The sequence below is a fragment of the Peromyscus eremicus genome, chromosome 4 (assembly GCF_949786415.1).
Source record: "Peromyscus eremicus chromosome 4, PerEre_H2_v1, whole genome shotgun sequence".
Taxonomy (NCBI): Eukaryota; Metazoa; Chordata; class Mammalia; order Rodentia; family Cricetidae; genus Peromyscus; species Peromyscus eremicus.
This window is the reverse complement of record NC_081419.1, coordinates 70,007,569-70,031,734: the sequence shown is the minus strand read 5'-3', so window position 1 is coordinate 70,031,734 and position 24,166 is coordinate 70,007,569. Positions and strand designations below refer to the sequence as shown.

Genomic DNA, 24,166 nt, shown 5'->3' with positions numbered 1-24,166 from the left:
AATATAAGCTGCTGTTATTATTATTATTATTATTTGAGATAAGGTCTCACTATGTAGCCCAGATTGGTCTGGTGCTTATTATATAGGCCAAGCTAGCTTCACACTCAGCGGTTATGCTGCCTCAGCCTCTCACCTGCTGGATTTATAGATGTGAGCAACCACATCCAGTTCAGTATCTCATTTTCATAAAATTTAGGATTGGGGTTGACTTGTCTGTCTAACACATCTACTAAATACCAGCTTAAGGGCCTTGGGGGATTCAGTGGTTTGGAAAACAAGACTCTTGACTTACAGAGCACACAGTTTAAGAAGGAAAGACTTATGTGTGGGTATTTTACATTGGTGGCAGTATAGCATTTTGTGTCAGACTGGACATTAAAGCCAGGAACTTGGATTTGTAAATTAGACCACCCATCTTCTAGCTCTGTTACCTTGGGCAAGTTCTTTAGCTTTTCTGAGACTCATTTTATACAACTGATAGGTAACTTAGATGTTATTGTAAAAGTTAAAGAAAGGTGTTGCTTATTTAGCACTGTAGAGAAAATACCTAGTGTCAGCCAGGCATAGTGGTGCACAACTGCAATCCCAGAGGTGGGAGGGTCATGAATTCCAGACCAGCTCGGGCTACATACTGAGATACTGGCTCAGAAACAAAAACTGAAACCCTTTAAGCAAACAGAAAACAACAGCCCTCCTCCTACCCCCATGATCAAGTTTTTTTTGCCTGGAACACAGTGAGCATGTTACAGTTTGGGACAGTAGCAACAGTGAGGGGATAGTAAATATTCTGAGTCTTCTGCATTTCTTCAGCAGTCAGGAATTTTCCAGCTTTAGGTTGGGACAACTGACTGGTGGCTTGAACAGACAAGAATCTATTCAACATCAAAGAAGCCTGAGTAACCCTGGTTGAATGTTAGTTTTCAATATTCATTGATAATTTGCTTGCCAGTTATTATTCAGGGCACAGGGGATTCATCTGTCAGTAAAAGCACTTTGCCTCTCTCATGAAGTTTATGATCTAGTTAGAGAGAGAGATTAAAAAAACACATAAGTGGGTGGTGGTGGCGCACACCTTTAATCCCAGCACTCAGGAGGCAGAGCCAGACGGATCTCTGTGAGTTCGAGGCCAGCCTGTTCTACAGAGCGAGATCCAGAACAGGCACCAAAACAACACAGAGAAACCCTGTCTCAAAACAACAACAATAACAACAACAAAATATACCCCCCCAAAACCCCAAAAACCAAAACAAAACAGAAAAACACATAAAAATTATTGCCATGTTAGAAGGTGGACTCATCCAAAACTTTTCTATAGGAGGACTTATTTAAGTTGGGTCATAACCAAATGGCATGGTTTTAGAGTGTGGCTAAGTTGGGTGGGAGAAGACTAACCAAGATACAGTTATAAGGAAGAATGGAGTTACCTCTCAGAGTGACTTAGTGATTCATTAAGCAATCAATAGCCACACATCTACAATTCTTGATAAAATTTAATAAGAAAATATTTTATGCTATTTTACCTTATAACAGTTAACAGATAATGTAATAATCATTGATTGTAATATATAGTATGTAATTATTCGAAGTGCTTAATGATGATAAATACATACACACACACACACACACACACACACACACACACACACACACACAAAATCCTGTGGACGGTGACCACAGGACCACTGTAGAGCAGAACATTCTGAGTTAGAGTAGACAGTGGCCATGGACCATTGCAGATCAGAGCACTCAAGATGAGAGTGGACAGTGTCCACAGGACCACTGCAGAGCAGAACACTCAGGGGAGAGTGGACTGTGACCACAGGGCCACTACAGAGCAGAACACTCAGGGGGAGAGTGGACAGTGACCACAGGACCACTGTAGAGCAGAACATTCAGGGTGAGAGTGTATGGTGGCCACAGGACCACTGCAGAATAGAACGTTCAAGGTGAGAATAGGCAGTGGTTCCAGGGACCATTATCCATACTCTACATTTTAGGTAGTCTTTCTGCTGTTTCTAAAGCTCTGTAGAACAAACAGCTGACCCCAGAAGATGGTATTGGATCACCTAGAGCTGGAGTTACAGGTGGCTGTAAGATGACTGATGTGGGTGTTGGGAACTGAACTCAGGTTTCTCTAGAAGAGCAGCAAGTGCTCTTAACCACTGTGATGTCTCTCTAGCCATCTCCCACCCCACCACCACCCACCGACAGCTTCTTGAGGTCCATTTTTCTGTTCAGGTGATTGACAGGCCCATGGAGGGGCCAGTGGTATATCTTTGTTCTTTATCAGAAAGTCTTAAACCAGGTAGTAAGTAATCTTGTAAGGTTTGGATAGTTGTCAATTAATGACCTTCCTATCCATTCAGGATGTCACATCTTCTCCCAGGCCAGAGAAAGGACTCCGGTCCCATCCCATTCTTCTGATCATTAAGAGTCCTGAGTTTTGCAAGTTGTTGATTATGAGGAAGAACTCCAGTTCATTGTCCTCTAATCTTGCTGCTATTTTACTTGCTGCCCAATGCAACCATTGTTATCAATTTATAGGCAAATGGACTTAGGTAGAGAAGTAGACCAGTGTTATTTGTCTTTAAGGACAATAAGAAGAGAGGCAACTGATGAGACGGTGTTCCAGGCTGGAGCACACACCCAGAACCTGTTCTTGTTAGAAAGTATGAACTCCAGACTTTGGTCTGCAAGATAACTATGAGTATGGCCTATTTAGTCTTTAGAGAAGTAGTTATTCAGCGGGAGACTCTGGGTCTGGGGATCTTCTTGGCTCTGCCTCCTCAGCACTGGGATTACAGATGTTTGACAGCACACCCAGCTGGGGTGCAAACTCAGGTCCTTTTGACCAGCATTTTACCAAATGAGCTAGCTATCTTCCCAGCTCTAGTATATTTTATGATCTGATTAATGATTAGTGTTAAGAGCCAGATTTAACAAGTTAGAGAACGTTGGTTCTGCGTGTCTATTTTGAATGTGAACATATTATTTAGGCTCTCCTGTTGGAATTCTAGAATCCAGTAGTCAGCCATATTGGATGATTGTTGTGGTCCATAAAGCTTAGAAGTTCAAGTTATTAAAAGTGGTTGGTGTGACTGGAGAATAAAGAAGAATGGTTCTGTCAGTTTGAGGAGTAACTCAGGCACACATGGAGCTGACTCCCTGTTGTGTTCCATTTGGGAAACATGAAGCAGTTTGGCTGGAGGGGAGGCTGATTAAGGAACAGAGAGAATAAAACTGCATTTAACATCATCAGATTAATGAGAAAGACACTGGAGCATTCATGTAAGCATACTGTACTGTGGCTAAATCCAACTGTGAAGGTTCATAAGGCAAATTTCCTAGTATAGGAGATTCATGTTCTAGCAATTAGATTTGGCACAATATGGCTTTTGGCTAGTTGTTTAACTTCAGCAATGTTTCTTCATCTGTAGAATTAGGAACTATCACAAGGCTCCATTTTTTTTCTTTTTTTCTTTTTTAACTTTTTTTTTTTTTTAAAAAAACTTTCTTAATAGTCTGTGCAGCTCATAATTGCACTTTGTGGGATGCTGAGACAACTTGTTAAGATGGCATCTGTGAAGTGTTTGCTGCTGTTTGGCACATTAGGTACTCAGGAAACTCCAGCTTACCTAAAAGGCCTATTCTAGCCAAGAGAGCAATCCAAATGCAGACTCCACAGTATGGAGTAGTATAAAGTGAATGATACATTGATTGGAGTTTTACTTCTAATTTAAGGGACTGTGAAGCAAGATTAATTGCAATTTCCTTTGGAAAAAAGAGGAATATTAATAACAATTTTCCTTTGTTTCTTTCTCCTAATATTCTGCATCTCATTGCTAACAGTTATTGAGAACTTACTCTGTCCAGGTACTTTGGTAAACACATGATATACATTGCCCTGTTTAATATTTTCTTAGTCTAGTATGGTGGTTACTCAGTAGTTGTGAGTCTTCTATCATGATTCTGTGAAACAATGTTAACTTTACAAATAAAGAAACAAACAATAGAAGTTGACTGAGTTGAGGCTTAAACCTGGCCTTGAACCTTTGCTGTTGTGATTTTATTGTTCATGAGCTTAATGATTTGTTTTACTATTTGTATTAAAATAAGAGCCTAATTCCATATGGTGTCTTATAGTCCTGTGACTCAAAGGTGGTAATCATTCAGATCCCTGCTCTCTGTAGCCTCCTCTGCTCTACCCTTACATTTTGGGTAAGGAAAGCTATGAGCAGTTTGGCTTTATGAAATCACATGGTTGCATGAGGAGTGATAGCTTTTTAATATTACATAGTGTTTGCATTTTTAAAGAGGATGTGGCATTAATTGAAATGAATCATTGCTTAGAAAGGTCTTCACCAAGCTTAGGGACAAAATCAGGCAACAACCTTGCCTTGAAGTTGACCAGGTGATTCGCCTCTGTAAGGGGATCCTGCTTATCAGCTCTTATCTTTGTTCTGAACACATAGGTGCACTAGTGCTGGGTGCTTGGATATTTTCTGTTTGCTTCTTTGAGTTTGTTTCGTTTTTTGTTTTTGAGACAAGGTTTCTCTGTGTAATAGTCCTGGCTGTCTTGGAACTCACTTTAGAGACCAGGTTGGCTTTGAATTTACAGAGATCCGCCTGCCTCTGCCTCTTAAGTGCTGGGATTAAAGGCGTGTGCCACCTCTGCCTGGCTTGAGTTTGATTTTTGTGGTGCTTTTTTTTTTAGCGGCATGCTGTAGCTCTCTATACTATCTATCAGGCAGAGAGGTAGTGGAAGGTGGGAGAGAGCTGCTTGGTAGGAAACCCGAAAGAACTGCCTGGGAGACAGGGAAATTTATATTAGTATCGTACTGTAGTAAAGTGGGCATCCACATTCTATAGTGATCAGTGGTGTAGCTGAAAGTTTTCCTGTGTCCCTTCTGGTTCGCAGGTGCTCAGACCCAAGTAAACACACAAAGGCTTATGTTAATTAAAACTGCTCTGCCATTAGCTCAGCCCTACCACTGACTAGCTCTTACACTTAAACTCAGCCCATTTTTGTTAATCTATATGTTGTCATGTGTCCCGTGGCTTTACCTGTGTGCTTTTACATGCTACTCCCTGGGTGGCAGGCTGGTGTCTCCTGACTCAGCCTTCCTCTTCCCAGAATTCTCTTTGTCTGCTTATTCCACCTATGCTTCCTGCCTGGCTACTGGCCTATCAGCGTTTTATTAAACCCGTGTACAAAAGCATTATCCCACAGCCCAGTGGTGTTTGGAAAAAAGTGTATATGACCCCAAAGTGTAGTTGTAGGAAATGTCCACATGTCTAGGTTTATTCATAAATTTAATTTTTTCTGAAAAATAATTTTTAATTATGACTAGGAGAAAAAGTTCTTACTGCCTGTTCCTATTTTGTATTACTTTCACTATTTCTTTTTAATAAAAATGCAGGAAGTTACTGGTGTTTTATGAACTTGCACCCTGCATGCATCTCTTCTTTGTTCTTTGTTAAATATGAGCTGGCATATGTTAGACTACGTTAGCATTTGCTCTGAGGGACTTCAGTGCTTTCTAAATTCAGCTCTGCTAAGCCTGGAGACTGTTTGCTTGAATCAATGGAGACTGCTATTTTTAGCAACAAAAGGGAATTGAAATAGCAATTTTCTTTCCATGCAATAGATCCCCAGGAGGAATACTGATCCAACCTTTCTGTCACTTTTTATCCCTCCCACCGCCCCAAGCAGTCGGGAAAGGCAGCTGTCATGGTTTGTGGCAGTATTAATCTTTAATCAATCGAGTGTTTTCTGCATTCAGGTACTACTGGGGAGGAGGGAGTCACAAAAGGATCTTACTTGGAATAACTAAGCTCATTGCATGGGCTCTGCAGTCAGAGTTTAGTGGGCAGAGGCAGGGAAGAGATGGGAGAGCTAAAAATAGCATGTTTGCTCCCAGTGTTCCTCTAGTCTATTTTTGATGTTTGATTTTGATAAGGTTGATTGGGCTCTTACTAAAAATATCTGTTCCTAGCAAGTTGAGGACAAAAGAGTAGAATATTTTTAACCTACACTAACTAAAGTACTTTTTGTTGACTGTATAAAATCTGGAAGTAGAGTCCTGGTCAGTTGCCAGTATTTTATATAATCTGTAACAAGCGAAACACTTCTGGATGCCAAGTTGGGATATTCTTTATAGTTGTCAGTTCTCATCTTCTCAAACGCTTGCAAATATGGGTTCTGGTGTTATATTTATCTGTACAGACATAAGCCTTTAAAAAAATTTTCTTTTCCCAGCTCCTTCTTTCCTTTCTCCCCACATTCTACTCGTGGCCATTCTTTGTATTTCCCCAACCCACAAGGTAGCTTTTTAATGTAGGCTGTGGAAAGCTGTCTAAATATATCCCCTTACTCCATTGCAAAATGGGATCTGAGGATACCCACTGTTAACCCAAGAAGCAAATATTAGGGATGAGGACAGTGAACTTGGACTCCTTAACTAATCTAAAGTGGCTACTCTCCCCACCCCACCCCACCCCGTTCTAATCCTGTTTGGACTGTGTCACTGCAGACCAGCCCTGGTACCTTAGAGCCAAGTGAAAACCAGGTCTTTTCGAGGAGATCCATAGATTCCTTTGAAAGTATGTATGTAACACGTTCTTTATATACAAGTTATATAATACAATAACATTTTTTAAAAAATCTCATTTTAAGATTATTGATTCTTGTGTGATATTGAGAGGAGCTGAAGTGTTATTTCCAAATAAGGAGTGGATAAAGTGGTAAGTCTTGTCGCAAGAGGCCAACTTTTTATTCAGAATCTTACTCATTCACTTATCTGTTCTGCAACAAAGCCTCATGAATCCTCTCATTAAAATAACTTTTAAAAATATTTATGTGTATGAGTGTTTGTTTTACCTGCATGTATGTCAGAAAAGGGTCTTGGGTTCCTTGGAAGTGGAATTACGGATGGTTAATAAATCACCAAACTCAGGTTATCTGAAAGAACCACAAGTGTTCTTAACCACTGAGCTCTCTCTCTGTTGCTTTTTTTCTTTTTTTTCAAACCAGTCACCAGTCACTGTCCTAGCAATTAGACTGTGGAGACCAGACAGAACCTGTCTGGTGGAAACCTATGTAATTAATGCTCTAAGGGGAGGTATAGAGGACTGTGAGAGCTTAACAGTCTAGTTGTAAAGGAAGGGGTAAGGAGAGCAGATGTTCAAATGAAAACCTCCAGGATGGAGAGCAGAACTCTGCTATGAGTAGGCCTCTGTCCATTTGAGCTGCCAGAACAGCTGCAGAAATTTAGAAAGCCAGAAACTTAAGTCCTCATGGTGCTGCATGTTGGAAGATGCAAGATCAAGATGGCCATAGGCTTGCTTCTGTTGTGAAAGTGTTCTCCCGTTCAGTGACTTGCTGTACCCCTGGAATGCAGTTTCCTTTCGTGGTAGGGACAGAGAGCAAGGGAGGCTAAGCGAAGGCTGCATGCTTTATGAAGCTTTGAAGAATACCGTGCAAAAAGGTAGGACTTCAGAGCATCAATACTTCTTAAAGGCCCCACCTTGGCCTGCTATCACATTGACCATTGAGTTTTAACACCTCACGTATAGAAAGGACACACTCAAACCATAGCAGAATATATATTGGAGTAAAGAGAATCATGCCTGTGAGGAGAGTGCTACCTTGGAGGAAGTGAACACATTTCAGCGTGCTGGTGGGAGGTAAGGTCAACTTACCAAGGACTTGATAAAGGGTGAGGGTAGGGGAAGTTCTTTCATTCATTCACTCATTCATTCATTTACCAGAACTAATCATCTCGTTTTGGAGTTTCTGGCTTAGCAGTTTGACTGTAGAGACATAGACAGACACTGGTATTAGGCAGAAAAATGATGTGCAGATTTGTAGTTTGGAGTGATCACTTTGGCCCAGGTGTGGAGAATGAATAGGGGAGGAATAAGAATAAGGTGATGTTGTTTTAGGAGTTCCTGGAGAGATGAATGATAGGAGCTCCAGGTGGTGGCAGTGGGAAGAAGTGAATAGATTTGTGGTTTTGGTTTTATGTAGTTGACAGGAGGGGACGTTGTCACTTCTTGACAAATGATGAAATTATAGTTTCTAAAAGTGATAATTCTTTTTAAAATATTTATGTATTATTTTATGTGCGTGTGTATGTATGTGCTTGAGTGTATGTATGTGCACGATTTCTGTGCAAGAGCTTGCAGAAGTCAAAAGAGGACATTGGATGCCCTGGAACTGGAGTTGCAGATGGTTATAAGCTGCCATGTAGGTGCTGGGAATTGAACCCAAGTCCTTTGCAAGAACAGCCAGTGTCTTAACCACTGAGCCATTTGAAAAACGTTAAGTCTTAATTGTATATAGCTTGCATCAAGTGAGAATGTAGCAAAGGTATCATTCCTCAAGTCTTGGGTGTAACCATGATAATTTTCAGAGCTAACTGGATAACACCAGTGAGGTCCCTTGAGCGGATATTTTCATAATGGCATGAATATTAAAGCCCTTTTATAATACAGTATTTTACTCTTGCTTCTTAGGGCCTATAATAGTGACTTCAATAAGATAGGCATTTATTTTTCACCTCTAAATAGTAGATATTTTACATATGCTTTCTTCTCCATGATAAGCTGAGAGGGAAGGAAGGAAATTTTTTTTTTTTTTTAAGGCATGGTAATGGTTATTAGGGGATTTGAAACCTGAGGCCTTTACCTTTAGGGTAACTTCATGGTTCATGAGACTGCTGGAGCCCTAATCCTCGTATTTGAATTGTTTAGAGGAAGGGAAACTGCTTTTATTATACCACTTAAATCTTTCCCCCCAGAATTCAGTTACACATCCATTCTAGCTGCTTTGGAAATTGGAATAAATAAATATCCCAGGGCGTAATGTTTTGGACCCTGAGTCAGTACTGTGATTCGTCCAGCCTAGAATCTGTCATGTAGCCCAGGCTGGCCCTGAAATTACAACCCTCCTGAAATTATCCTCCCACAGTCTGGGTTTATAGGTGTACACCATTATCATATCTGGGGAAAAACAGTTTTCCATTGCAAAGAAGTAAGGGGAGGAAGCATAGCTGGTAAGGAAGGCAACTAGCAGGCCCTGACCCAGGGGTACACGTGAAAGATGGATCCCCCGTGTATTTGTACACATTGCATCTTTTCATCTCATTGTAGCTCTGAGTGCTTAGTTTTTGGGGTGTGTGTGTGTGTGTGTGTGTGTGTGTGTGTGTGTGTGTGTGTAAGAAATAAACAAAAACAACAAGAAATACTTCTGTCTAGATCTTTGTGTTCCACAGAGAAATCAAGAGATGATTTTGAATGTTTTCAAGTCACTCTGTCTCTGTCTGTCTCTGTGTTGTTTTGATGCCTGTCCTGGATCTTGCTCTGTACACCAGGCTGGCGTTGAACTCACAGAGATCCACCTGACTCTGCCTCCCGAGTGCTGGGATTAAAGGCGTGAGCCACGCCGCCCGGCAACTAATACATTTTTAAAATAGAAATCAAACAAATAAATAACAAGCAGATCATTAAGTTTTTTATTGCATCATATTTAAGAAAGTGATTCATTTTAAGAAACTCTTAAGTAATCTTGGGAAGCACTGCCTTCTGGGAAACTGGAGTAGAAAGTGGAGCTTGCTGGCTCAGTTTTGCTAACTTTGTCTGCATAATAGTAAAGAGCCTTGTTTTTTGGAAAGGCAATGCCTGCATATGATTGAAAAATTTAACAGTAAAAAGAATTAAAAAACTTTCTCTAATTTGGTAGAAGCTGCCACCAGCAGACTCTTAAGATGATATTTTGGTTAGCTTCCTGAGTAAACAGTGGAGTTTAGCTCTCTTGACAGTAAGTATGGTCAGATGTTCACAGTGAGAATCAGCGTTATTTTATATGAAATACTAACTTCAACCTCATTATGGAGGAGTTGTAGCTTTAAAGCAAAAAAGGGCATTTGTTCTCATCCTTCTTCATGTCCAATCTTCAGTTTTTTCTGCATTCATCAGGTTGACTGAGAATTGCTTCTCTGTATTTTATATTATTAAAAATATAGTACCTGGCATATATCCTGGAAAACAAAAAGATCTATCACTTTTTCTGGTGAGAAAAATGATAATTTAACCCCCAGTTGTCTGGCCATTGTATGTAACACTGGTTATTGTAAAGCTGAGGTGTCTAACAGAGGTTTTCCACCGAACCGATTACTTACTTATATTGTTCTATTATTAAATAAAACTTCAGAGTCAGATACTAGGGCAAAAACCTGATAGATCCAGAGTGCAGTGGAGGAACAATCTGCTGACCTTGCCTCTCCACACTTCAAGGTCAAAAAGTCCCTCGAATCTTTCTAAGCCCCTCCCTATTTCTTCCTGTGTCTCTATCCTAATCTGGGTTGGCCAACAACTCTATGGTTAATTCTGGCCAGTTGAATGTTGACTCCACCCTCTGATTCAAGGTTTAAATTTATTGGCAGTCTCGGGAGTGTTGGAGTACCATCAAAATATCTCACAACACTCTACTTCCAGTTTCTTTGTCACACATACATATGCGTGCACGCACACACATACACAACACAATTTTTAATTAATTAACAGATAATGCCAAGTAAAACCATTGATTTTCATTGTGACATAAGGAACATGATAAGGAAGTGTAATATTACCCTGGATGGTATATTAAGACAGAGACGAGACATTCAGAGAGAAGTAAGGAGATCTGCTTAAAGGTTGGACTGTAGATGGTGCGTTGTTGTTTGTGAATTGTGACAAGTGTACATAGTCTTGTAGGGTGTTAACATGAGAATGGAACTAGGGATAGAGGTAACTGACTACCTTCACTTTTTAAAAGCTGTACATCTAAGCTAGGCGGCAGTGGTGCACGTCTTTAATCCCAGCACTTGGGAGGGAGAGGTAGGTGGATGTCTGTGAGTTCGAGGTCAGCCTGGTCTACAGAATGAGTTCCAGGACAGCCAAGGCTACATAAAGAAACCTTGTCTCAAAAAAACCAAAAAAGGAAAAAAAAAAAAAACACCCAAAAACAAACAACAACAACTGTGTATGGAAAGGTATCTGAAAAATTAAAAATGCATTTTAAAACCTGTTTATTAAAGTGTCTCCATGCATTTTTTCCTTGAGAAGATACTGCCAACTGTACTATTATACCAAGGCAGGGAACCATGATCTAGAAAATATGAGCTTCAATACAGGAGGAAGACAAGATAATTCCAAGAAGGTGGGTGTCTCCACTTCTGGTGTAACAGGTTAAGAGAATAAGTAGTCCAGAGTGCATGCAGTAGGAGGAGAGCTGGAGTGCTTTGGGAAGGTCATTCCTAAGGTCTGGAATGGGGTCGATTGTGTAGAGAATTTTATCAGGAGGTTGTTAAAGCAGAGCTGTATGTAGCTAGAGTTTTCCTGCCTGGCCCACGGTCAGGGCAAATCTCTCTCACCCGCCAGTCCCACAGCTGCTCAGACCCGACCAAGTAAACACAGAGACTTACATTGCTTACAAACTGTATGGCCGTGGCAGGCTTCTTGCTAACTGTTCTTACAGCTTAAATTAATCCATTTCTATTAATCTATACCTTGCCACGTGGCTCGTGGCTTACCGGCATCTTCACATGCTGTTTGTCATCGTGGCGGCTGGCAGTGTCTCTCTGACTCAGCCTTCCACTTCCCAGCTTTATTCTCCTCCTTGTCCCGCCTACACTTCCTGCCTAGCCAATGGCCAATCAGTGTTTTATTTATTGACTAATCAGCAACACATTTGCCATACAGAACATCCCACAGCAGCTGTATCTACCTGTGACCTCAGCACTAGGGAAGCATAGACATGAGGAGCAGAAGATCCTCCTGCGTAGCAAGTGTGAGGCCAGTCGGGGCTACATGAGACCCTGTCTTAAAGAAGCAAGCAACAGCAAAAGTGAGGAGGCTGTTAGGGGTGGAGGAGGATTTAAAAAGACCACATAAAGGGGGAGGGACAACTGTGTCCAGGAAAGATAGAAAGTTGACTGGGAAGTGCAATGTAATTACAGTCTAGTGTTTGGCTCAGTTGTGAATATTTAACCATAATGATAGTGTAACAAAGACCTTGACTAACTTTTGTCCTTGGTTGGGGGATGGCGTGTGGAAGCCCTCATATCCTTATATTTTGTTATTCTAGGTGGGCCTTTGGTAATTGGGGCTAATGAACTATTCATGCTAGAAAGACTGTGATTAGAGGTTGAAGCTTTGAGTACAGTGGTAATGGCTCAACCTGCAGACCACTGATTTCTGGAGGAGAGTTAAGGACTGGGGTCCCTCCTGTGTGTTTATAATGAAACCTGAACTTGAGTGGGAAAGCCTGGTTGGGAAAGCCATGCATGTACTGGGAAGACTATGTCCTTGCTCTGATTTATTTCCCTGGGGTGGGGTGAAAACTGCATGGGAGCCCGTCTCAGACCTTACTTACCCAGCCTGCCCTTCAGTTGGTACTGACTTGTATCCTCTGCAGTAAAGTCAATTAGAAGGTAGCCCGAGTTCTACAGATTTTGAATTATCCAGCTTGAGGTGGTTATAGAAATCCCCCAAATTATAGTCAGTTAATTAAGCTAGCCAGAGACCTCTGAAATTGGTGTCTATCTAAAGTGAAGGTAGTCTTGTTGAGGACCAAGCCTTCAACCTGTGAGAGATACTACTATCCCTCTTTTACCCCAGCTTTTCTTTGTATAGTGCAGGGGCTTGAACCCAAGGCCTCATGTGTTAGCTTAGTGTTTTACCACTGAGCTACACCCCCAGCTTTGTATCAAATTCTGGTTACTATAGGGATGTATTTGTAGTGTTCCAGTAACATAAATGCCAATTATTGACAGAACATTGCAATATAACTTTAATTGAGAGGATGGGGAATGAGAAGGGTGGGGAAGTTCTCATCAGCCATAAGTCTACTACTGAAAACAGTTGGTCAGGAGATGGCAGAGAGGATCTAGAATGTTGATACAAACAGAAGGAAAAATGTGGCAGCAGTTGCTTCCAGAGGTGGAGTAACAGGGCACAGAGAACTGGTGTAAGGTAGTGAGTGCTGTTTTAGTGTAAGCCTCTCAAAACTCTTTTCCCCACTGCTTGTGTTATGCAGATGTAAGTAAAATCAGCTCTTGCATGCTGTCAGTAGTTCACCTCTGCCAGAGGCCAGTTCCTGGTGAAGCAGATTTGAATGTTGACTTGTGTATGTGTGTGTGGTGCGGGGTGTACTGAGAATGCTGTCAGGGTTGGCAGTTGTAAGGAAAGTGAAGGAAACAGAATTGAACTGAGAGAGAAGTGAAGCGGCTGTAGGCTTAGCAGAGTCATAGATGCGACTATTGGAAGCCTTGGTCCTTCAGATGCTGGAGGCAAGGAGCCCAACTTTTATGCCTGAGTATTTTAGACATGTATTGTTCAGAACAGAAAGTGGCTGTCTTTGGATGAGGGCAGTTATTGGAAGATAGTAGGTCATGAATTGACAGCAGGTAAGACTTGACAAGGGGATTGAATGGATAACTCTTTGGGGAGGGAGGAGCTGACTGTATTAATCAGCTTTCTGTTACTAGAACAAAATACCTGATATGATCAGCTTATAAAGAGGGAAGGTGGGTGGAGATATGGCTCATTGGTTAAGAGCACTTGATGCTTTTGCACAGTACCAGGGTTTGGTTCCCAGCACCCATAATGGGCGGTTCACAATTACCCAGTTTTAGGGAATCTGACACCCTCTTCAGGCCTCTGTTGGCATCTGCACATGGTGCACATGCAGAGAACCAGGCATACACCTACAGAAATAAAATAAATCTTAGCAGAGGAAAGGTTTATTTTGGTTCACAGTTTTGAGGGTTCTTGGCTATGACTGGGTGGTCTGACTGCTTTTAGGGCTCTGGAGGGAGAGCAGCACATCATAGCAGGACATGTAGCGTAGCAAACCTCTCATGTCATTCATGGCCCAGTTGCAAAGAGAGGAAAAGGAAGCGGCTGCAGTCCTATTATTGCCAATGACCTGAAGACTTCCCACTGTGCATGCACAATAAAAACATACGGGAAAATACAGCAGTACAATTCAGATTGAGAGTGCTAAAGTGCTATAGAACATACAGCCTTGCAAAGTACGTGTAGGCATCAGAGGGACGAGAAAGGGTTCTTTTGCCTTAAATGTTCTGGAACAGTGCAGTTGATAGAGCCTGAAGAAGGCTTTGAAAGGAACAAAGTACAAATGAGGGTCTCAGATCTTGAAGAGAACTGATGAGTCTGAAAGAGAAGAAAAAAGGGAGAGTTGAAAATAGCTAACATTTGCTTGTCTTTGACTTGTGACATGGTGTGTCAGGAGAGAGTGCAGGATGAAATCTGGACCTCTGGTCTCCAGAGACAAGAGGTGAGACTTTCACATGCTGGTCATGTCATATAGATAGTTTTAAACAGTGTTGTAGAACCCATGTATGAATGTTGTTTACAAACAAAGCTATAACAATAAAAACAGGGATTACCCTGCAAATTACCAGGCAGCCACTTTTGAGAACTGATAATAGAAGAAGTTAAGTATGTGGGGTTTTGTTTGTTTGTTTGTTTTGTTTTTTTACTTACATCCAAGTTCTGTGTTATAGCAACCAGTTAGGGAAGGAAGGGTGTTCTGTGGAGATATTCCATGGAGATATTCAGGCTGGTAGATGAAGGCGAATTATGGACTCAGATGTCACTTTTGTAGCCTAATAGGAAGTAATGGAGCACGTGCGTGTGCATGGACATACACACACACACAAACACACACAAATTAAACCTGAACATGATCAAGTATCTATATCTAACTATGTACCAAAGAACAGCAGTCAGCAAATGACAGACTTAAGAAATCAGAAACCTGTTATGCATGGTGTTCAATAATAAATTGAGTTGGGGGAGAAGGAAGGAAGAGAGAGGAAGAGAAAGAGACCATTGTAGAAATTTGATGACTAATTTTGCTTTTTTATATATTTATTTTTTAAATGAAAATTTTTTTTTAAGATTTATTCATTTATTAATACATTCAGTGTTCTGTCTGCATGGGTCCTTGCAGGCCAGAAGAGGGCACCAGATCACATTACAGGCGGTTGTTGGTTGCTGGGAATTGAACTCAGGACCTTTGGAAGAACAGTCAGTGCTCTTAACTACTGAGCCATCTCTCCAGCCCTATATTTATTTTTTTTGACATGAATTAACATGGTTTTTTTTTGGACTAACTTTGAAATCTGAGCTCAGTAGGTAAAAGCATTGGCCTCCCCACTTTCCTAAGCCTGACAAACTTCAGTTCAATCTTGAGAACCCATGGTGGAAAGAGAGAGCTGATTTCTGAAAGTTGTCTTCTGACCTCCACACATGTGCTGTGACACCATGTGCACTCTGTGCACAGTGTCCCTCTCACACACACTCCCACTCATGCATACATGCATACACACAGATAAAATTGTTTTAAATAAAATATAAATAAAATATGAAGTTGATCATTGGTTTACTGAGCCATAGGTGAAGGTTTGCTCCCTGGTTTACTTTTTAATCTAAAAAGATTTTAAAACTTCTGGAAAGATGGTGGCTGAGCAGGCACTTCATAAATGTACATTTCTTTGAGTGGCACTAGGAAAAGAATATCTTCCATGTTTTTCACTTAGTGTAATGTTGTGTTCATGTGTTGTATGTATCACAGTTCATTTTGCTGCTGTTAATTATACATTGTACTTATACATTATACTTCTGTTTACTTACTCATTCTTCTGTAGATTAATATTTAGGTTTTACTAGCATATAGCACAAACACTAGTAAAGCTCCCACGAACATCTTTTTGGTAGACCTCCAGCACTCTTCTCTTGAGGATTGCTGGCTCATAAGGCAAACATATCTTTAGTTCTGAACATACTGATGAATAGTTTTTCCAAAATTATTGTGTCAGTCTAGTACTACTAGTAAGGTATGAAAGCTTCCATTTCTTTATATCTTCACCAACACTTGATATTTCGGTCTTTTCAATTTGAGGTGTGATGGGCAGTTAATTCTAAATTTGAGTATTGGTATTGCTTATTTATGTATTTATTTCACTAGGCATTTGAAGTGTTTATCTAAGTTGTTCTATTATTAATAAAAACTCGGGAGTCAGATAGAGGGATAAAAAACCTGGAAGATCAAGAAAGTGGCAGAGAAATAACCAACTGACACACTCTCTACCCCTTCCCAGATCGAAAAGACCAGTGAATCTTTCTAAGCCCCCGCTAGCTTACCTGTGCCTCTGTTGTATCACAACCTGGGTCCTCCAGATTCTCTGTGGCTAATTCTGGCCAGCTAGTCATGGACTCTTCTACCTGGTTCAAGGTTAACTTTATTGATAGTCTTGTAGTGTCACAGTGCAATCAAATATCCCACAATAGGAAGTGAAACTAGGGCCTCGTGCATGGGAAGTCCTGTGCTCTACCACTAAGCTTCACAGCTAGCCCTGGATATTGCTCTTTCACATCAAATATTGTACTAGTGTTCTTGGGCATGCTGGTGATTTCTAGCTGGACCACTTCCTTGCTGTAGTTCTTAAACTAAACTATTCTTCTCTTTTCTTAGTTGTTACAGGTGGCACTGATGGAATTGGAAAATCGTATGCAGAAGAGGTAGGTGATTTTCAGAGTCTGTTAAAAATAAGAAAAAAATAGAATAATCTCTTAAATAGTAGCCTTGATTAAAATTTTATTACATTTATTTTATTTATTTGTTTTTAGACAGTATCTCACTATGTAGCCCTGGCTGGCCTGGAGCTCTCTATGTGGGCCAGGCTAGCCTCAAACTCATAGAGATCCTTTGCCTTTTGGGTACATGTTTTTAAAGATTTTAGTGTGTGTGTGTGTGTGTGTGTGTGTGTGTGTGTGTGTGTGTGTGTGTGTGTTTCTACCACACAGGAAGGCAGAAGAGGGCATTGAATCTCCTGGAGCTAGAGTTACAGGCAGCTATGAGAAGCCTGACATACATGCTGCGAAGTGAATTTGGGTCCTCTGCAAGAGCAGTGCACTCTTAATTGCCAAGCCATCCCTCTAGCCCACATTTACTTATTCGTCTATGTGTTTGTAGCTGCATGCGCACCACAATATGCTTGTGAAAGTCAGAGGACCACTTGTAGGAGGAGCCATTTCTTTCATTCCAACATATGGGTCCTGGAATCAAATTCAAGTCATCAGGCTTGGTGGCAAAAGTACTTTTACTCACTGAGCCATCTTGCTGGCCCCAGTCATCATGCTAGGGAGGGGCTCTACTACTGAGATGTACTCCTTCAGCTCCTTATAAAAGTGACACTTGGAGAAATGCAAGCCCGTTGTTTTGCAGACAAAATTGAATTTGTCTCCTCATGATCAGATTCAGGGTAAACATATTTAACAGAAATGGTAATAAAAGTGATATTAATTCTTCTGACCTCATCCTATCAAGAGACACAACACACTGATGTGCTCCATTATTGATGGTGTTAAGGCAAACAATTCATTAAGATGTTATTTATCACAGTTCTTCATTATAAAAGTAATAGGGAATATATGATGTGATACTTTGGGACTATATACCCTATTTTCTAGCTGATTTTTAGTTCAGTGTTTTTCACACCTGTTGATGATTTTTGCTTGAATTAGTTTACTGTAACAGTTTAGTGATTTTCTAATATATCTCTTCCTCTGTACCCTAAGCTAGTCTAGAACATATGTATGTAGCTCAGGCTGACCTCAAGCTCATGGCAGTCCTCTTTCTAGAATTAACAGCCATGACCCCCCATGCATGGTTGGTGTTTTTCTGTAAATAAGAGCTTTTCCTGCCCCTCCTCCTTTGTTAATGTGTGTCTCTTTTTTCTTCAAGTATCAATATGGGCTAATGGATTCTTTACTGGTTTTTATAGCAGATTAATTTAGCAAATTACCAGGCCTTGTTATTTTTATAAAAAATGATCTTCCACAGTCTCATTTGCAATATTACTTGTTACTTAATAAAAGCTGACTTTAGGATTTATAACTGGGAGTTAGTGTACTGAATCACTTACACTTCACATCTCCCAGAGTGTTGCTCATTTGTAAATTGTCTGGTAGTTCAGTACAAAGTTTTATGCGCTCTAGTGTTCTTTCTCTACCTCTGTATTTATGTGTCCCTATGACAGGAATACATCGCTGTGAATGTTTTTCACTCTGTGCAACATTACATAGTATTGTGTACATATGTATGTAGAAGATTCTCTTCAAGAAATTCAGTATTGATTTATTCATTAACAATAGTTAATGTACTTTACTTTGGTTGCCCTTTAATTTTAATGCCTGTGTTACTTATTCCTTTGACAAAATACCTGACAAAGGCAACCTAAGGAAGGTTCAGTTTGGCTTCCAGTTCAAGGTGGAGAAGTCATGGCCGCAAGACCTCCAGGCAGCGGTTGTCTTATACCTCTATTGTCTATTACAGCTTTAGTCAAGAATTAGCGGTACTTGTGCTCATCTTTTTAACAATAATCCCAAACCCCAACCCATGGGATGGAAGTGCCCACATTTCACGTGGGTCTTCTCTCCTTAGTTAAACTTTTCCAGAGCCATTCCCATAGACACACTGGGAAGTATGCTTCCATGGCGATTATAAATGCAGTCAGCAGTAAGATTAACCACCAAGTCCTCAATACACATTTTAAGATTGATTGTATTTATGGGAACTGCTAACATTTTAGCTGTAGTTTTCTCTTTTGGCCCACTGATATTTGTTTTATGTATCTAGCCTATGACAACATTTTAAATCCTAAATTTGAAATTACAGAAGTTGTAGACATGTAACAATGTAAAAACAGTCCACACCATGTATTTAGGCCTAAAATAAAAAGTGGGAATCATCATCCTTCCAGATGGTTTGAGATATCAGTGCTTGGTTAGAAACGGAAAGTTCTGGGGAATCAGGGTTCATTTGGATCACCAGCTCCTGATGCTTGTTTTTTTCAGTTTGACTGACCACCTGGTGAGGTTTTCTTAAATGGGAATACATCTAATTTGTTTCAGCATACACTTCTCATGTATGTGAATTCAGATCTCTTTTATTGTTTTCAGTTAGCAAAGCGTGGAATGAAGATTGTCCTAATCAGCAGGTCCCAGGATAAACTGGACCAGGTCTCCAGCGCAATCAGTAAGTTTTCACATTTTAAACCCAGATCGCCCAACTAGTACAGCCAGTCTAAGGAGTGTTTCAAGCAGGTGCCCAGTGGCACATTCCTTTAGTGTAAGTAAATGCTGCAACTGCCTTCCACATTGCTAATGGCACGGCTGAAATTTCTAATATAAAATAAAAACAATTGAGATAGTCTCATTGTTTAGCCTTGAACTTGTTACATAGCATGTCGGCTTTGAATGTGGGATCCTTCTATGTCCGTATCCTGAATGCTAAGATTATGATTTTTTTTTTAACTTAGAAATTTTTATTACTCTTCCAAAAACTTAATGAAATTATTTTAGAACTATTGTGATTTAATTAAGATGTCTTTTAATGACACATTTAGTTGAAATTAGAGTTAAATTGTGAGTATTTTATCATGTTCTACTAAAATAAATTACTTATTTTAAAAACGTCCTGGAATGTTTTGAACTTCAGTGTTTCTAAACACTGGATGCATATGCTTGAGATCCACTGGGACAGGAACCAGCATATGTGACAGGGAAGCTGCTTCATTTAATCTTTCATGTTAGTTAGCTATACTCAGTCTGTACCTGAATTCTGACATGCAAATGTTCTCTCAGCTGATTTTGCTAAACTAAGCAGATATGTAACCAATGCTGTTCATTTCCTTGGTAAAGCAGTGTGCTAACTATCTATAGACCTCACACTTATAGATGTAATGCGTGATGCTTGTATGTTTATACTTGGTTCAGTCATATTGGTTCACTCTTGCTGGCTAACAATGAGTTGTGTTTGTATCTGAACTTATGCTGAGTTCATATTCTGTAACGATGAAGTATTACTATAAAAAGGAGGGTTATGTATTTAAAAACTATGTTGCTAGCTCTGAAAACTAAGTTCTCACAGAAATTCCTTTGTAGTTGGCATGACTAAGATTAAGAATAAAATACTCAAAAACTTGTAAGAAGTAAGAAGAAATTTGGTTTCTGGTTGTGTCATATGTGCTAGAAATGGCTTTGGGCAAGGAAGCGTAAGATCCAGTCTCAAAACAAAGTCTGGGCCTCCGAAGAGGAGTGGTGAATGAGTTACATCTGTAGTTGGTTACAATGCCTGCTTATGTCTGTGATTCCATGCTTTATCAGCTTCTAAGAAACCAACTAACAGAGTGCTCCATTCAGATGAGAGGATTATTAACACCCATCACCCACTTTCAGCATTCCATGGTGCTTTGTTGACTCCTCCTCACCTTTTCCCACATCTCTCTGTGAGGGTCATGCTTTTGTTACTTTTCTCCTGCTCTAGCTAGTCTCCCCGAGCAGATTGTACATTAGACTTGTCTGTAGGTAAGAAAACAAGTCTGATTTGGTTTTGGGGCTGAGGATGGAACACAGGGCCACACAAAGGCTAAATACTTTCACTAGTTACACCCCAGCCCCAAAGCCAACTTTAGTTGGAGGTTCCTAATGTTAAGCATGTGGAATTCCAAAAAAAAATCATTTTGAACCTTTCTGTAAGCACAAATCTTTACAAACTGAACTGAATGTGTAGAATTCAGTAGATTTTTGGCATTTTCATGTTTAAGATTTCAGCTGTATAAATGCAATTCTGAAGGATCAAGACATGGACTGATTTGCAATTTTTGCTGAAGTGTGAATTTGAATTAAGACATGACACCAGTGATCCTGAGGGGAGGAATGTAACTTAGTACTTGGGTCTAGGTACTGTCTCATTCTTGAATGCTTAGCATTAATAACTCTTAGACTGGTGGGAATGCTCTAAGAGTGGTGTGGATAGAAATTCAGTCTTAATGAAAGCAATTGCTAGCTGCTACAAATAAAGGTTCATAACCAGAAAATGGAAGCTTGATTAAATATAATGTTGAATCTTGAAATGTTGGTAGGAGTGAATTCACAGTTTCCCTACTAGTAAGCAAAGGTACCTTAGGGCATTCTTAAGAGGTGTGCCAACTTATGTAGAGTTTGTTGAGTGGGTCCAGAGATACAAGTTGATGATATTTGAGAATCTGGTTAATTTACAATTTAAGGTAACATGAATATTGGGTGAAATTTCATCTTGTTCAAATATTTTCATAGAAGAAAAGAAAGTCATTGAATTGGCCTTTATTAAAAGGAATATTTTGTTTTTGTTTTTATTTTCTGATCAAAATACACATTTAAATAGAAGTTTTAGCAGCAGACCGTGTCCTAAGCTGATGAAATACATATACATATATTACAGGTAATTTATAAATAAGGGTAAGTTTTTGAGATACAGCTTCATATATTTCAAACTGGCCCAGTACTCCATATACTTGAGACGGATCCTCCTGTCACCATCTCCTGAGTGCTAGGATTACTGTTCACTACCACACTCAGTTAAAGTGGTTCTAGGAATTGAACCCAAGCCTTAGTGCATACTAGGCAAATACTCTACCAATTGAGCTACATTCCTACTCCCATGACAAGGTTTAATCAACATGTAAATCTTCTTTTTGAGAGGATGGTGTTTTCCTGAGTGTGTCCAGGATCTCATATTGACAAGGACAACTGTGTCTTTGGTGGTACTTTGAATACCTCTTATTGAATGCCTGTGTACATGGTACTATGCTAAGCATTTGAAATACTGTGATGAACAAATAGGATGCAGTCCTTGCTTTCCTGTAACCTATATTCTAGTGAAAGAGACGGTGATAACAAATGATTAAAAAAAAACAAATCTAAATAAATAAAAACCAGGCAGATAACTAAGTAGCTGCACTGTGTACAAAGGGCTAGTAAGGGAACAACAGGAAAGTTATTTTGTTTGGTGAGTTTTGTGATTGGCAGGATACCTGATGCCCTGTACTAGCACTCCAGTAAATGGCAGTGAAGCCTTGGTAATAGAAGCATCCTGGCCCTTCTGCAGACATAATGATAGCAGGATTATGAATGCACAAGGTACACATGATAAGTCAACTTCATCATTCTGATTTTCTTAAGGCTTCTGGTCCATGCCTCTACCTAATGCTATTAAATGCAGTCTCTCATAGCACCCATGTTTTAGTCAGCCCACAGGGTTAACTGAGCCCCTTCCATATATAAAGCCATCGAATCCTAGTTCTCTGGTGAGTCATATAAAGAAAATTGGCCCATTCTGATTTTTTAGTTTAACGTAAAAACCCATTTTCACACATATTTCTCTTTCTACCAATACAAAGTAGCAAATTTTACTCATCTTAACAAGCCTCACCTTGTCATTTCCTCCTGTGTTACAGTGCACCAGGAAGAAGTTATAGTATGCCACAGAATTTGTGCACCTCCTCTCTACCCTGCTCAAATATGGCAGTGCTTTGTCCCCTAAGGTATTTTTTCAGTAGTTCTGCCTTCCCTAGGCCTTGTTGCATTGTGGGTGTTTCCCACTGAGAAGGAGCTCTCCTCTATGTTCCAAGGACACAGCTGGACCAATGTACACATCCTTTGGTGGTGTTCTCAGGAGCCCACTCCTGTTGCTGATTTTCTGTCAATCACTCAGGTTGGTTTAACAAGGCCTATACCCTCAGTAAGTGAGCGAAACTCATCCCTCCCATTCCACTGTGACTGAGAGAGGGAGATGTGCCAACCAAAGAGAAGGAGGCCCTGCTTGCTTCTCACCGTCTGTCCGCCATCACCATGCAGACTTGGTGTTTATACCTTGAGAAGCAGTTCTTTGTGGATGTGAAGGCAGTTTTTCAGACTTCTAAAGTTCGACAGGACTGCAGGTATCTCCAGGAAAGGGTAAGTTCCAGGTCTTTGTAAAGGGACCTGTCTCAGAGCTATGACCATGTAATATACTTATTATTGTGAACTAGGATTATTTATTTGTTAGCCATTTTTGCCAGTTTTGATGTCTCAAAGAAAAAAGTCCTAGCCAATTTTTGAAGGTGGAGCTAGATTTTTGTTTACAGTGAAGCACGACATGGAGACCAGTGAAGAGCAGCCTGGCTCATAGCTGTCAAAGCTGGTGGCATTTACAGCTCAGGTGATTCTGTGGCAGTCAGTTCTTCTGATTGGATGCACTTTAATCAGCTTTGACGAAACACAAACAAAGGCAATTTTGGTTTTGTTTTGTAATTTATCTCCTGGTTAAAGCTTTATGATGGCTCTGATTCCAAGACTTCATCTCTTCAATGCAACCCTTTTACAAATGAAAATTTTCCTGGTTTCCAGTCAATAGAAGAATAAGATTAAGGCAGAATGTCCATTTCACCTTTCAGTCCTTATTTGTGTTTAAATCAGTCCAACTAAGATGTAGCTTTGACAAAATAAGTTTGTTTTACAATTTTTAAAAACCATTTACTATTTAGTGTGTGTGTGTGTGTGTGTGTGTGTGTGTGTGTGTGTGTGTGTGTTCATATGTGCCATGGTAAATGTATGGAGTCAGTTCTCACCCACCTCTATGTGGGCTTCTGTCATCAGACGTGATGGCACACACCTCTATTTGCCAAGCTGTCTTGATGGCTCCAAATTATAACTATGGGAAGGAGTTCATTAGTTAATTAATTAATTTGGTGTGCGCGTGTGAGGAAGTCAGAGGCTAACTTGTGGGAGTCGGTACTCTCCTACCCTGAGCATCCTGGAGGTCAGGCTCGGGTCGTTGGTCTTGACAGCCTTGCCTGCCTGCACTGCCGTCCTCTCCTCAGCACAGCCCATCACTTTGAATGCTGTCACAGCACAGTTAACTGATGTCCAGTACAGTTAGCCTGTTTCCTTTACACAAGGGCAACAAGAGGCGGCAGTGAGCACACAAAGCCCTTTGTGTTTTACGTTTAGTGGAACTAGAAGTCCATGGTGTTAAGATGAGAGAGGAAATACATATGCCCTAGAGTTGTATTTCTTAAATCACCTCTATAGTGCCAGAAGTAAACAGTTCGAGGCTAGGAATCAGATCCATCCATCTCTGTCCCCACTCATTTTGTATGTTGTACTTATGGGTGTGGAGGTACCTCCTTTCTTAAGTGTCCTAATATGTCAGTTCTGTGGCTTTCCAGAAAGTGACATTCTGTGCTACCTCCAAGACTGACTTTTTCTTAAGTCTCTCAGTGTTGGATTC

The 24,166-nt window shown here is 40.3% G+C and overlaps 1 protein-coding gene across 1 annotated transcript in view; it reads left to right on the top strand.

Annotated features, from left to right (window-relative positions):
• Hsd17b12 (hydroxysteroid 17-beta dehydrogenase 12) overlaps positions 1 to 24,166 on the top strand; it is a 135,584-nt gene that overhangs the window by 35,304 nt on the left and 76,114 nt on the right. The window contains exons 2-3 of the mRNA XM_059260990.1: positions 16,547 to 16,593; positions 19,036 to 19,111. Of these exons, the coding sequence (XP_059116973.1) occupies positions 16,547 to 16,593; positions 19,036 to 19,111 (123 nt within the window). The remainder of the gene's footprint in view (positions 1 to 16,546; positions 16,594 to 19,035; positions 19,112 to 24,166) is intronic.